Source organism: Loxodonta africana, chromosome 2, assembly GCF_030014295.1.
Source record: "Loxodonta africana isolate mLoxAfr1 chromosome 2, mLoxAfr1.hap2, whole genome shotgun sequence".
Lineage (NCBI taxonomy): Eukaryota > Metazoa > Chordata > Mammalia > Proboscidea > Elephantidae > Loxodonta > Loxodonta africana.
Genome location: NC_087343.1, coordinates 129,644,556 through 129,660,421, shown reverse-complemented (window position 1 = coordinate 129,660,421; position 15,866 = coordinate 129,644,556). Strand labels below are relative to the sequence as shown.

Sequence of the window (15,866 nt, the reverse complement as noted above, 5' to 3'; positions counted from 1 at the left end):
TAGGATTAATTGGAAGCAGCTGCAGCAGCCAGCACACTCACAAGAAAAAAGAGCACACCCAGGGAGGCTATAGGAAGGTCATAATCTCACATACATGAGGTTTTTCATTTTAAATTTTCAGATTGCTTCGTAATTATTAATTGTCACAACAGTCAAAGAGTAGTCAGAAAGTATTTTAGGGTCAGTGGGACCTGCAACTGGTTTTTTCATATCAATTTTGCATTCTTTTCAGCTTATAGCTGAGAAAGGGTAACTTTAGAATGTTTTTGAGAGGCAAAGTCTACACATCTGATTCGAATGATATTAACCATGCCCTGGAAAGAAAGATCTGATTCTAAAGCATGCGATATTTTCTTTCAAGTGTCTTTCCTTTAATGTAACTCGTGATAAAAGGTGAAGATCAGAGGAAACAAGGGCTCCTGTGAGTTCAAAATGACCCTGTTCCTCAAGAGACATGAATGCTAAAAACAGGCATTCTGCAGGTAACATCTCCCATTAGAATGGGAAGCTTTGGTCCTAACCTCTTGAAGCCAAGTTCTCTTTGCACCAAGAATAAAAGTTGTGGGTTAGCCAAGATCCAATATGGATAATTGTACTTCAACTCTCTAAAACTCCTCAATGTCATAATTTAATATGCAATAATCATAATTTACTATGCAATTTTTACCCTCCCTTGACGTCCTAATCTAAGTAAGGCTGTTGTTTCTGTAATGTTTTGCTGTTTTATTGCTATCTTAAGGGAAGTAGAGAATTCGTTTGAGTTTATTAAGCCTATCATTAGGAAACTATCCATGTCAAAAAGTAACACTTGATTATTGTTTTAAAGAAAGAATCCCTGGAAAATGGAGAGATGGCATTGACTTTGGCACAACTCGATGCCTTGGAAATTTGCCTGAAGGAGGCAGAAGAGAAGGCTAAAGCCTTATCCGAGCAGGTAATACTTGTCATCTGGACTGGAAATATATAGTCTCCAGTGTGCAGTACAGCAAGTGTAAACCTAAATGTATGTTTTAACCTCTGCCCCTATTGATACACATAAACACACACATTCGTGCATACACGCATGCATGCACATACCCGTGTGTGCACACATGCACATACAGACACGACATGACATTTGTTTTAGATATAGCAATAATTACTTATATCACTGTGGATTTTTCAGCATTTAAAAATACTTTCACATTTATATTTCATTTGATTTTCATGCACTACAACCAACTCAGTTAGGCAATACATCTTTAAACAAGTGGTTGTCCTGGAGTCCTGGTGCCACAGTGGTTAAGAGCTTGGCTGCTAACCAAAAGTCCCCAGTTTGAATCTACCAGGCACTCCTTAGAAACCCTATGGGGCAGTTCTACTCTGTCCTACAGGGCCACTATGAGTTGAAATCAACTCATTGGCAACGGGTTTGGTTTTTTTGGTACAGGTTATGTGCATCGTAAACAGATAAGCCTAAAGTCAAATAAAACCCATCAGAACTACACAGGAGTAATTTTCTTAAATTATCCGAGAAAAATTCACTTGGAAGAGAGGTTTTCAAATATTGGCTTCCCTCTTGAGGTTTTGAAATTCACAGAAGCAAAGTAGATTACAGGTTGAGCCTGGGCACATTATAGGTGTTCTGCATACACAGCAGTGCTCTGATTTTAAAGGTTAGCAGTTTGAATCCACCCAGAGGTACCTTGGAAGAAAGGGCTGGTGATCTACTTTCGAAAGATCACAGGCAAAAACCTTATGGGGCTCTGTTCTACTTTGACACACATGGGGCCTCTGTGAGTCAGAGTCAACTTGACAGCAACTACTTGTTTGGTAGCTGTTTGTGTCAGTAAAGCTCAGACCTAGGGCTGGATCATTTCCCAACATGATTAAACTTTATAAATAGTATACAGCATAGTGAAAATCTCATTGTAATTGTTGCCTTTTCCCTCTGGACCAGGGGGCTTGGCCCCGGAGAGCAAAGCTGTCTGAAGTCTGCGTTCTCCTTGTAGCACAGGGCACCAAATGCTTACTCTTGGCAATAGTGGGGGAAAAGGACAGAAGAGATCCTGAAATGTTATCAACGTTTGTCAGTTTCTCATGCATTGAAAAAATGTGATGATAATACATTTTAGAAACTTTTGAAAAACAGTTTTAAGAGATTTTAAATAATAAAGCTAATATCTGTGCAATACAATCTGATTTTATAAGAATTTTTGCAGAAACTAGAGGGAAAAGTTGCTTGTTATGAGAAAATGAACTCAATTTACCATGCAATGTAGTGACATACAAATGACCTCCATTTCATTTTCAACTCACTAAAATGTGCATCCCTGACTTTGGGATGTGTTTATTGTTTATTGGCTAAATGTGACTGATGCAAGGGACCACCAGGGGACTTGCGTCCTTTAATTAAAATGTGTTGCTCTAAGCCTGAACCCTTTTGGAAAATTTCTATCCCAGCTGCATGCCACAGCCCCCCTGGCTTGCCAATTGGTCTTTTCTCTAAAACAAACAAAAAGAAGCCTCAAACTGTGGCAAAATTATGAGTTACAAAGAACATAACGACGAACACAGGGTACCGTTTCCAACCAAAGGAACGAAGAATTTCAGAGCCTCAAAACTGGGAAGGATTTTTGAATGGCTGACCAAAAGGGGGCACTCCAGCTGGCTTTAAGTTGCATTAAGAAGATAATGTGTTCTTCTGTAATTGAATGGCTTTTAATGACTTCTCATTTAAGTCAGTAGAATTGAATTCACTGAGACGAATGTTCATCCCTTTTGTTCTTTATAAAATATTTTTCTCCAATACAAATATCCACTAATATCTAAGATTCTTAGCGCAATATCCCTTTATGTAACACTAAATAATTAGATGCATTTACCTTTTCTGGAGCCTTAGTGGTGCAGTGTTAAGAGCTCAGCTGCTAATCAAAAGGTCAGCAGTTTGAATCCACCAGCCGCTCCTTGGAAGCCCTATGTGGCAGTTCTACTCTATCTTACAGAGTTGCTATGAATCAGAATTGACTTGACAGTAACAGGTTTGTTTTGTTGGTTTATTTACCTTTTCCAGTGTTTTATCGAATTAAATCTATAAAATGAAAATTGTATTTCACTCAACTTCTTGTATACTTTCTATGAGTAAGAATGTTGCTTGGGCGTTTTAGGAAGAGAGACATCTAAGCTCACAGCCGAATAGAATCATTGAAAGACCTGAAGACGAAATGGACATTTTAATGGTCTCTGTGTGTTATTTTCCTAAAGTATTATCCCTGAAGTTGCCAAGTTTGCATAACCAAGTGAATTGAATTGGAAGTTGGCAATGGTTTGAGGGAAAGTAGAGTATGATGAATAAAACACATTATAGGCATTTTCAATATTCCATTTTTAACTAAGTTGAGCACTTTATTAGATTTGGTGGTCTCCATTGTTACTTTTGAAACAGGTTAATCAAATATAGACACTGTTCTCAAAGGATTTAATCCTGAGATTTTGCTTTCTTTGGTGTTTTAGTTTTAACCTAGAAAACATAAAAGCTATAAGAACATTTGCCTCCCCTCATTTTTTTTTTTTAATTGACATTTTAAAAAATGGTGGGAGAGAAAAATAGAGCAAGGTAAAGGGAACAACTGACCTTTCTTAAGACTAAAACATGAGACTATTTCAGAAAGGAATGCCTGTCTCAAACAATCAAACATTTGTCCACTGGGTGCCACTATCTTCCTTACCAGTCTATACCACTAAGGGATTCCAGAAGGAGAGATTTTTTTTTAGTATTAAAGACATTGTGTGTGCGTAGGAGTATTTTTGCCTGCTATTTTTATATAAGTTACACCTTCTTTCAAACGTCATTAATTTAGGACATGTCACAGGAAGTTGGGAATGGTAGTTGGCTTTAACTGGTAACTCAAATCATGTGTGTTAGCCATGTGGCTGAACACTGGCCAGATAGGTTGGCTTTGGTGGGCTTGGGTGGGGTGAGGTGAGCAAAGGAAATGGCAAAGACCAAGATTTGTGTAGGAACTAAGGGTGACTCGTGGTGCTGTCAGCCAGTGGATCCTGTCTTTGAAAAAAGGGTAAATCTTTCCCACCTACCCCCCACGTCCTGCTCAGGCAGATTTGCCCTAAGAATTTTTTTTTTTTTAACTGTGCTTTAGGTCAAAGTTTACAGTGAAAATTAGTTTTTCATTCAGAAATGTATACACAAATTGTTTTGTGACATTGGTTACAATCCCCACAATGTGTCAGCACTATCCTCTTTTCCCTTTATACCCCCGGTTCCTGGTATCCGTTTGTCCAGATTACCTGTCCCTTCCTGCCGCCTCGTCTTTGTTTTTGGACAGGTGTTGCCCATTTGGTCTCGTATACTTGATTGAACTAAGAAGCACATTCCTCACATGTGTTTTTTAGGTCTGTCTAATCTTTGGCTGAAAGGTGGGCTTTGGGAATGTCTTCAGTTCTGAGTTAGCAGGGTATCCAGGGGCCAGAGTCTCGGGGCGGCGGGGGGGGTGGTACTCCAGTCTCTGTCAGACCAGTAAGTCTGGAGTTTTTTTCAGTGAATTTGAATTTTGTTCTATATTTTACTCCTATTCTGTCCAGGACCTTCTTTTGTGATCCCTGTCAGAGCTGTTAGTGGTGGTAGCTGAGCGCCATTTAGTTCTTCTGGTTCCAGGCTGGCGGTGGCTGTGGTTCATGTGGTCCTTTAGCCTAGAGAAAAGGGTAAATCTTGCTATTAGATGAATCCTCATCTCCTGGCCTCTTTGAGGGGAAAAAAAAAGTTGCCGTCGAGTTGATTCTGACTCATGGTGACCCCACGTGTGTCAGAGTAGAATTGTGCTCCATAAGGTTTCCCATGGCTGATTTTTCAGAAGTAGATTTCCAGGTGTTTCTTCTAAAGTGCCTCTGGGTGGACTCCAGCGTTCAGCCTTTCAGTTAGCAGCCAAAGTTAACCGTTTGCTCCAGTCAGAGAATCCTTGAGGGTAATATAGAAATAGCTCAGAATGGAAAGTCCAGTGGCATGAGGTTTCCATCTACCACTAAGCTTCTGTCAGTCCTGGGCCTCAGTTTACTCAAACTAAGATCTCTTCCTGCAGGGTTTCCCTTGGTCCACTATGAAAGAAGAAATTTAGAAAGAAAGGCTGAAGAAATGAGACTATGGCCACTTCCTCTGGGAGGTCACACAGTAGACAGACTTCTTTGTTGGACTTTCCTCTCACTAACAATTATTCTTTATTTCCCTTCAGTCATGTCACTGTTATCAGAGAAATCTGAGATCAGGGTAATTTGCAATAAAAAAAAAATAGGATTTATAATCTAGGTATATAAGGCTATGAGAAATAATTCACAGCAATTCAGCTGGCTAGAGTGAGAAAGGGTCATATGAATCTAACTCTTGTCTTGGGTTATAGTGGTAAAAAATTCAAAACATTACCAAGTTTTGCTAAAGAAAATACTTGATTATGTTTCCTATAGGTTACGATCAGTGGGAGGAAAGCCAAATGCCTGGAAATTGAGTGGGGGAACAGGAAAGAGAGGAAAAGTGCTAGACGCAGGAGAGAGGAGAAAAGTGAAAAAAGCGTTTGCAGAGAAATCCATAAAAAGCAGCTTTGCGTGTGTGCTTGTTTATATCACCAGAGTAGAGAGAGGATCAAAAAAAGAGTTTCAGTTTATGATCATACACAAATGAATAGATTCCACAGCTTTTTTGCTGAAACAGATCCTAAAAGAATGTCAGCAGAACACACAGTTTCACACTGGAGCCCAGGTTCAGAGACTCTCAATTGCAGAGGAATGTTTCTGGCAAGTTCCGGAGATAGCATTACCCTGGCAATAACATTCACCAAGGGTTTCTCTCTTCATCAGGGACTTCTGCTTCCCAGCACTGGACAGAAGGAGGGCTTAGGTTTTCTTCCTGCTCCACTATTTGCTAGCTTTATGACCTTGGGCAATTCACTTAATCTCACTGAGCAGCAATTTCTTATCTAGAGCGGGATAAACGTTGAGAGTTTCATGGGGCTGTTATGGGGATTAAATAAGATGTGTTTGGCTCTTAGTAGGTGTTCAGTGAGTGTTAATTTATCTCCACTCTTGCCAGTGAACATAAGAATGGTGTGATTCTCTTGATGCCTTGAGCCACATGAACTAACCACAGTTTCAGCCAACCAAAAGTCTCTCTGTCTCTATCTCACACACACACACATGAAATTTCTTTCTTGTGTCTTTCGAAATGTTTGAAAGATGGCCAATTCTTTTCTGTCCATTAAGCCATTGCCTTGGAGTTGATTTCAGCTCATAGGCACCCTGTAGGACAGCGTAGGACTGCCCGCACAAGGTTTCCAAGGCTGTAGTCTTTGGAAGCAGACTGTCACATCTTTTTTCATTCAGTTAGCAGCCGAGCATTTAATCACTGTGCCACAATTCTTCTTTAGCACTTACAATCTCAGTCACTCAACTAGAAAAAGCCCCTCCCTCCGCCCCGCACTGGCTCACCTTAGCTTGGGTTTCTTTGTCTAAATTTCTCCGTTCGGTAAAGGGACTTAAGTTATTTAACTTTGTTCTTTCATTCTTTCTGCTTCATCTCTTGGGTCTTCTGCCTGTTTCTGCGCATTCCCTGACTCTGCCCAGACTGGGAGCACAAGAGAGAGATGAACAGAGCTGGTATCTGGTAGCCTGGGTAGTAGAGGGATCATTTCCTCACTGCGAGGGGAGTCTAGTAAGAAACTATGTAGTCACAGTTAACTTCTGACACCTTCCAGTTAACGTATCTAACAAAATACTAGTCACATATTAGGTGTTCAATGACCACTGGCTAGAAGTTTCATTTTATTCAAGGTCTAGCAGATGGGAAACTTGACCTTTTTTCTAACGATTGTTTCTCCCAGGTAGGGACGATGGTGCCTCAGGCATAGACAGGGCATGGCAAGAGGCTCCTTTACGGTGTTTTGAAGCATAAAAATAATGACTTTACCCCTTTTGTTTCCATAAAGAGAATTTTGTTGATTATACTAAAAATGCAGTGAAATTTCAATGGAGAACATGGTGGTTTTATTTCCCCATTTTTGAAAAAAGCATGTGTGTTTTTCTTACCTCTGCATGATAGCTCATCTGCCAGTGGGGCATATTTTTTCCCTTATCTGATGACAGAAACATTCCCTCAGATCCAAAATAAACTAGTAACAGGGTATCTCTATATCCTCACACTGTAGCTCACTGACCTGACCAGTTATACACAAAGAAGATTCCTTTTACTTTGTTTTTCCTCCGGATTCTCCCTGCCTCGGCCTGTCTCCAGCCTTAAAGAGTAACAGGAGCAATCATGGAGGCAAAGCATGAAAGCCCAGGGATCTAAGTTGTCATTCTACAGGAATGCATGGCTGGGACCAGACTCCTGCAGTACAGTGTGAATGGTGGACAAGGACTGGAGGAACTAATATTTATTAAGCACCTACAGTGTTCCAGCTTAGATTTACATTTCGTTTGATCTTCACAATAACCCTGCGAGGGGCAGTACTGTTATAATCCCCATTTACCATTGAGGAAAATGAGACTCAAAAACATTAAGTCAGTGCCTAATCTCATAACAGTGAATGAATGGTGAAGCTGGTAGCAGAACCTATGTATGTTTAAAATTCAAAGCCCCTGCTCTTAAGAGCACATGGTCATAGTCCAAGTCATTTAGGAGTTGCCTACACAAGCAGCACCTGAACAAGAACTAGCCTTGGTTCCCAAACTGGAACCTGGTGGGCTAAAGAAATAGATTGCTGGGGCCTACCCCCAGAGTTTCTTATTCAGTAGGTCTGGAGCAGCGTTCAAGAATTTGCCCTTCTAACAAGCTTCCAGGTGATGCTGATGCAGCTGATCCAGAAATCACATTCACTTGTTTGAGCATCACCAGGTGGCATCATCCGGAGTCCCCTGGCAACTATTAGAGCAAATACTTCCACCATCTTTCTTGTAATCACGGGCACCAGAGAACACTTGGATGTGAAGCCCCCCACTCCACCCTCTATCTGCCAAGAGTTTCTGATGCTGTGTGGTCACTCAAGTTCTAGCCACTAGACCAAGGTTCCTCTTCACTCTTGCTATATGTCATGAGCTTCATGGGGACTGCTTGAATCAGTTAAGATTAGGGTCCAGGAAGAATGACCTAAACAAGTTACAAGTTTATTTTTCATTCATATAAAGTAAGTTTGGACACAAGCGGCCCAGCATGGGAATGGCAGCTCCACAATCCTTGGAGACCTGGGCTTTCTGCTATCACAGACATGGCTTCCATCCTCAAGGTCAAAGTTACCCCTGCAGCAGAAGCCATCCTATTCACCTTTCAGGCAGCATGAAAAAGGAAGGAGCGAGTGCAAAGTAGGGGTAGGGCACTGCCACTCCCAATAGTATGGGGATTCTTTTACTAAGAAGGGGAGAATGGATACTGGGTTGGTAAATAGCGGTGTTTGCCATACTCATCCGGCCCCTTGACCACACTGTTGCACATAGTGCCTTATCCTAGTAACCCCAAAGGACTGTGCAACCTTCAGTAAGAGCTGCTGATTGGAAGCCCCAGTGCATGAGGGTTGTACCTGGGACAATATTTATGTTCTTGGGGCACTTCATATAGACAGAAACATATATATAGTATATGTTTATTTAAGCTTCTCAAACGGAATCAAATGAAATGAGTTTTCGTGGTTTCTCACTTCTCTAAATCCTTGACATAGTGACAATGTCCCAGACACATACCTTAGCAATTGGACATTCTTTTAATGCAGAAACTATGTAGAAAGTATACACAAAATATTGTTCTTAGAACCCTGTACTCCATCCGGTTCACAGAGCAATTCTCAGCAAGAGACAAAGCCAAATCCCAAATTTCATGGATTAAATTGTGTCACCCCAAAAATATATCAATTTGTCTGGGTCATGATTCCTGGTATTGTGTGATTTCCTGTGCTTGTAAATCCTGCTTCTATGATGTTAATGAGGCAGAATGGGCAGCAGTTGTGTTAATGAGGCAGAATGGGCAGCAGTTGTGTTAGTGAGGCAGGACTCAATCTTCAAGATTGGATTGTGTCTTAAGGCAATCTCTTGAGATATAAAAGAGAGAAGCCAGCAGAGAGACAGGGGAACCTCATACCACCAAGAAGGCAGTGCCAGGAGCAGAGCGTGTCCTTTGGACCTGGGGTCCCTGTGCAGAGAAGCTCCTAGTCCTAGGGAAGACTGATGAGAAGACCAACAAAGAAAGCCTTCCCCTGAAGCTGACACCCTGAATTTGGACTTCTGGACTACTTTACTGTGAAGAAATAAATTTCTCTTTGTTAAAGCCATCCACTTGTGGTATTTCTATTATAGCAGCACTAGATAACTAAGACAGAATTTGGTACCAGGAGAAAACTGGGTGCTGTTCTAACAAATACCTAAAATGTGGAAGTGGTTTTGAAACTGTGAACGGATAGAAGACTCAGAAAGAAGTGAGGAGAACTGTTAACACCGGAAAAGGTGCAGATGGTGAGAAACAACAGCATCCTGGAATATAAGAAGTGGGGACAATTTACCTTTGATCTTTATTTGAAGAAAGAAAACTAATGCGTATGTTATCAGAATGAACAAGAAATTTAAGGAAAATCTGAGAGAGGGAAAAAGGGAAGGGAAAACAGCTCTATTCTGAAGATGACTTGTGTCTGACCTGACTGGTTTTCCCACATCCTACTCCCCCTTTGGCCTATCGTAAGGACTCAGTTTTGGCACTAGTGGTTTTGCAGGTTGGTCAAAGTTATGACCAAGACAAGTTTAACTTATTATTTTTTTTAATAGCATTCATTAATTCAACAAGCATTTATTGAGCACTCAGTTATATTAATTCAACAAGCATTTATTGAGCACTCAGTTATATGCCAGTCATTGTGCTAAGAGGTGTGAACACAGCAGTAAACAAGAACCACAAAATCCCTGACTCATGGAACTGACATTCTAGTGGAAGGACACAGATAATAAATAAATATTTTAAATATATAGAGCTTCGGATGGTGTTAAGTACATTGCAGGGTCATGTTAGAAAGTGTCTGTGGGGCCACTTTGTATCTTAAATCTGATTAAGAAGTCTGATTACTCAGTACCCAGTAGGTCCTTGGCCTTGAGAAGATGGTAAATATAGGGGTGTGTGTGTGTGTGTGTGTGTGTGTGTGTTGTTCCTCTTACTTTCGATGGTAAACAATGAAAGCTAAGGCCAAGTTATTGCCCTGTGTTACTTCAAGGCACTTGGGACTCAAGTTTTCTCTTCAAGATGGGGTTTCCAAAGAAAAACTGGAGTTTTCCGTTTAGGACTTCTTTGGTCATAAGGTATGGACAAAGTTAACGTAAGGTTGCACAAATGCAGTTGTACAAATGGCATTTAGAATGTGCCATAAACAATGAAATGGGGATGAATAGCAGATGGTAAGGGCAAGAGGAAGTAAATTAGAGTAGCAGAAAAGGAAGGATTTTCACAGCTTGTCTTCTCTTGGGAGTATTAACAACTTGACTAATATTTCCTCTTAATTCTCCAGGCATATCTGTGTGTGTTGATATAAAACTTGGACTAGAAACTAACAGATTTTTTTTAAAAATGTGGAAAAAATGCTGCTATGTGTTTAATGTGAGATTAGGTCAGGTATATATTTTGGTTAGTGTGGAGTTTTGTGGGGTAAATTTGGTTTGTTTTTTGCAAATGGGGGGCATTTTTGCTTTCAGTTTTTAGAAGGTCTTTTATTCCTTTTGAAAGAGTAAATTTTTGAGCTGGAGCTCAGACTCAGTCTTTTGGGTCCTTTTCCATGACCCTTTCTTAGTGTGAGGACAGCAATACCCAAACCCACTGCCGTTGAGTAATGGACCTCCCTTATTTATGTGATAGCTGAGGATTGATTGAATATTCTGACTGATCTTTTGCCTTTGTTAAAACAAAAATCATATTAACCCCAAAATAGAAATTGATTGAAGTTTATTTAATATACGATTTGGAAATTGGGTGACATTTTGACTAGAGAGCCAAAAATATCCTAAAAATGACAGAACCGTGAAACACTCTTAGGCCAAATTTTTTCAGCATTGCCATGAAAAAGTGCTGGAACAGAACTGATAAGCATTTGAGGTAGGGAAGGATTTTCATACTGCATTTGTCTTGAAGAACAATTAAAATAATTTCTGATTTACCCTAAACATAGCTCCTAGTCTCTTAGAGCCTGTTTCCCAAAACTGACTGAATTCTTCAAAAGAGCACAATGCCCAAGGTTAACAGTGAAACTGGTTTATCTAGACTGTTTTTTGACTCAAAGGCCACCCCCAGGAACCACTTTTTCTAAGGCTCAAGGTTCAAAAGACACCCAAGAGGAAATAGCCTGGATAGATCACCCCAGCTCTATGGACCCAGAAATTTGGATTCTAAGAGAATTAAGTTTCTCACTTTAGCATTCAATAAGGCAAAAATAAAAAAAAACTAGTATATTATGCTTCACTTTAATAATCAAGGAATTATTCATCATTTTATACCTATGGCACCGAAATGAACTCCCTCATAGTACCCCGTAGTGTTCAATCTGTATTTTCTCTAAGTTTAGTGATAGAAAGAATATAGATCTCCTGCAAACTGTGAATGCTGAATATGTGTATTGAGTGGCTAAAAAAGATTTGATGCGTACTGAGATTACCCCAAAAATGTTCTGGTTCTTTTTCTTTCTTTTTTGTTCTGGTTCTTTTTCTTTCTTTCTTTTTTTGTTCTGGTTCTTTATCATTGTTTAAATGCAACAGTGGATCCCTTGATGTCAAGTTTATTTGAAATAAGTAATGTGCCCTTGGTAGGAGTATTCATTTCTGCAAACACTCGGAAATTGTGCTTGTCATGCCAATCTGAAATCAGGAGTTTTTGTGAAAGAGTTTTTGTTTTCCAATCTATTTTGAAGTCTACTATAATGCCATAAAATCACAAGCGATCAGTTTGCCCTGAAATGAATTTTCTTCTAACCATGAAACCGAGTTATCAGGAACTTCCTTAAACAATTTGGTTAGCTGGGGCTCTGGTTAATTTTATGGAAGAAGAGTTCTCTTTTTAAACAAAACAAAACAAAAAAACCTGACATCTAAGCAACTGTCAGTCTTTACCCTATTATTGAGTTGTTAGGCATAAACTGGGGGCCTTAGAGAATGTAAAGGGAAGAAAAAACTAGCTGGTGAAGATATGTGGGTTGTTTTGAATAGAGCCAGGCACAACAATAATTCACAAATCAGCTTCTGTTTTTATTATTTTTGCAGGCAGGATGCGTGGACTGCTGGTCTATTATGTAACTAAAGACTTCCTTTTGCTTGTAAATGTCAAGATCAAACTGAGATCAATTTTAAATAGCTGACCGGGTGTTAATAAATGTGACTTCCTCAGCTAAGAAAAAGCAAAAGGCCTTGTCCCTTAAGAGTCATGGCTTTGTTACTAAAAGTAGGTGTCTTTCTGTACTGACTTAATCTGCATTTTCCCCATAAAGTTTTCTCTGAGATGATAAATTTTCACTTTGCTTAATATCTACAAGCAAATTAGATATATACACTCATTCAATTATTCATTCAATAAATATTTACTGAGCCGTTACTAGAAGATAGGCATCTGCTAGATACTTCCAAATATGTTAGCTCATGGATTTCTCCCAACAACCCTAGGAAATTATAACCCCATTTTGCAAATGAGAGAAGTCCTTTTGCGGGCTTGAGACCCTCTTGTTTGCTCCTTCCATACAGTCTACCTTTGATGACATGGCTTTAGGGCACACAATCTGCTTGTAAAAATCAAGACATTATCATTAGTCCTGATCTTTTTCCTGACCCTAGAACCCACCCAGTGGCTCCATGGGAGGAAGATCTGGCAATCTGCTCCCATAAAGATTACAGCCTGGAAAATCTAATGGGGCAATTCTACTCTGTCACATGGGGTATTTGTAAGTTGATTTCAACTTGGTGGCACCCAACAACAACAATAGACTTGATCATTGAACTGCATACTAAACAACTCCACCAAGGGTCTTATGGTCAACTCAGCGCCTGTTGTTGTTGTTAGGTGCCGTCGAGTCGGTTCTGACTCATATGCACAATAGAACAAAACACTGCCCTGTTCTGAGCCATCCGTACATTCGCTGTTGTGCTTGAGCTCATTGTTGTAGCCACTGTGTCAATCCACCTCATTGACGGTCTTCCTCTTTTCCGCTGACCCTGTACTCTGCCTAGCATGATGTCCTTCTCCAGGGACTGATCGCTCCTGACAACATGTCCAAAGTATGTAAGATGCAGTCTCACCATCCTTGCTTCTAAGGAGCATTCTGGTTGTACTTCTTCTAAGACAGGTCTGTTCATTCTTTTGGCAGTCCATGGTATATTCAATATTCTTCACCAACACCACAATTCAAAGGCACCAATTCTTCTTTGGTCTTCCTTATTCATTGTCCAGCTTTCACATGCATATGATGTGATTGTAAATACTATGGCTTGGGTCAGGCGCACCTTAGTCTTCACGGTGACATCTTTGCTCTTCAACACTTCAAAGAGGTCCTTTGCAGCAGATTTACCCAATGCAATGGGTCTTTTGATTTCTTGACTGCTGCTTCCATGGCTGTGGATTGTGGATCCAAGTAAAATGAAATCCTTGATAACTTCAGCCTTTTCTCTGTTTACCATGATGTTGCTCATTGGTCCAGTTGTGAGGAGTTTTGTTTTCTTTATGTCGAGGTGCAATCCATACTGAAGGCTGTGGTCTTTCATCTTCATTAGTAAGTGCTTCAAGTCCTCTTCAGTTTCAGCAAGCAAGGTGGTGTCATCTGCCTAACGCAGGTTGTTAATGAGTCTTCCTCCAATCCTGAAGCCCCATTCTTCTTCATATAGTCCACTTTTCAGATTATTTGCCTAGCATACAGATTGAATAGGTATGGTGAAAGAATACAACCCTGACGCACACCTTTCCTGACTTTAAACCAATCAGTGTCCCCTTGCTCTGTCCAAACAACTGCTTCTTGATCTGTGTAAAGGTTCCTCATGAGCACAATTAAGTGTTCTGGAATTCCCATTCTTCCCAATGTTATCCATAATTTGTTATGATCCACACAGTTCAATGCCTTTGCATAGTCAATAAAACACAGGAAAACATCCTTCTGGTATTCTCTGCTTTCAGCCAGGATCCACCTGACATCAGCAATGATATCCCTGGTCCCATGTCCTCTTCAAAAAACCGGCCTAAATTTCTGGCAGTTCCCTGTCAATTTACTGCTACAGCCATTTTTGAATGATCTTCAGCAAAATTTTGCTTGCGTGTGATATTAATGATATTCTATAATTTCCACATTTGGTTGGATCACCTTCCTTGGGAATAGGCATAAATATGGATCTCTTCCAGTCAGTTGGCCAGGAAGCTGTCTTCCATATTTCTTGGCATAGATGAGTGAGCACCTCCAGCGATGCATCTCCAGTGCTGCATCAACGTCTACATGTCCAGAATTCACCTCTCATCTTTCTGCACAAAACCTGCTCCTTCTCCCATATTCTCTAGACTAGTGATGGGCCTGTGACTCACATCAGAAATCTGAGCTATTTTGATTCTTTCCTCTTCCTTACCCCATACATCCAATCGATTGCTAAGCTAAATTGATTAATCGAATTGATGGATGAATGATAACACATAAATCCATCTTTGTCTAGGCTACCATATGCAGCAGCCTCCTGATTTGTGTTCTTGCTTTCATGACTTCTTCCCACTACGGCCAAAGTGAACATTCTACAACACAGATCTCATCATATTTGTCCTTGGCCTTAAATCTATAATTATTCCACATTTACTGCCAGGGTCAATTCTGTACTGCTTAACAGAGCATCTACTGCCATTGGTAATCTGACCTCCTACTTGTTTCTCCAGCTTTACCTTGCACGACTCCTTGCCTATTACTACTATACCAGCTCTAAGAAAATAATTTCAATTTGCTGAATTTATCATAATCTCTCTTATCCATCCATCTAAGAAAAAGCAAAAGACCATGTCCTTTAGAATCAAATTTTAATGTGAACACCCTGTTTCCTTTGCCTAGAATTTCTCTGCTTGGCTCACACTGCTTCTTACGTGCTTTCCCAATATCCAAGATCTTCTATTAAAGATCACTTCCTCCAAAAAGCTTTCCTTCCTCTTTCAAGTTTTGGGTTAGAAGTCTTTCCTAGGTGCTTTCATAATTTCTCTCTCGCCTTCCCACAACCAACCAACTGTAATTGTCTGTATCTCTCACCACACCATATGTCCCATGGAAGCAGAGACCATGTCTGTCTGTTTGCTTCATAGTTGCATCAGCAGTAAATGAAGTTTAGACAGTAACTCCCCTGGTGTCCCAAAGCTAGTTAGGATCAACTCACTTGTCTCTTTGATGCCAAAGTCTGTGGTTTTTCTATTATTAGACTTGGAGTTTACCAGTAGGCAATGGAGAGTCATTGAAGTATTTGAAGGAGGCATGGTCAGAGTTGCATTCTAGAGAGGAAACTCAGGATACTAAGAAGGACAGATTTGAGAGGAGACCAGAGCCAGAGCCTACCAGGCTTTTGCAAAAATCTAGTTCAGAGATGATAAGGTGGTGGTGAGAAGGATACTTCAGACACAAGAAATACTTATGAGGATTTGGTTGGATTAAATAAGAAGGTTGAGGAAAAAGTAATATTCAAGACTGATCTCACATTTCAAGTGACTGGGTGAGCTGTGGTCGCCCTGACTATCTTATATTTGAATCATTGGATGTTTGAGATGATTCATTTCATATGGAAAACTCCATGCAGGCTCAATTTTCCACTTCTTGGACGCTTCTGAGAGCTTTCTTATTTAGATTTCTGTATTTAGGTCTAATTCAGTCTTCTGAATC

At 40.1% G+C, this 15,866-nt stretch overlaps 1 protein-coding gene across 1 annotated transcript in view; it reads left to right on the top strand.

The window, feature by feature from the left end:
* Window positions 1-458: 458 nt before the first annotated feature.
* The window catches only part of CCDC192 (coiled-coil domain containing 192), a 206,817-nt gene continuing 191,409 nt past the window's right edge, over window positions 459-15,866 (top strand). Inside the window, exons 1-2 of the mRNA XM_064279700.1 lie at window positions 459-482; window positions 827-934. Of these exons, the coding sequence (XP_064135770.1) occupies window positions 459-482; window positions 827-934 (132 nt within the window). The remainder of the gene's footprint in view (window positions 483-826; window positions 935-15,866) is intronic.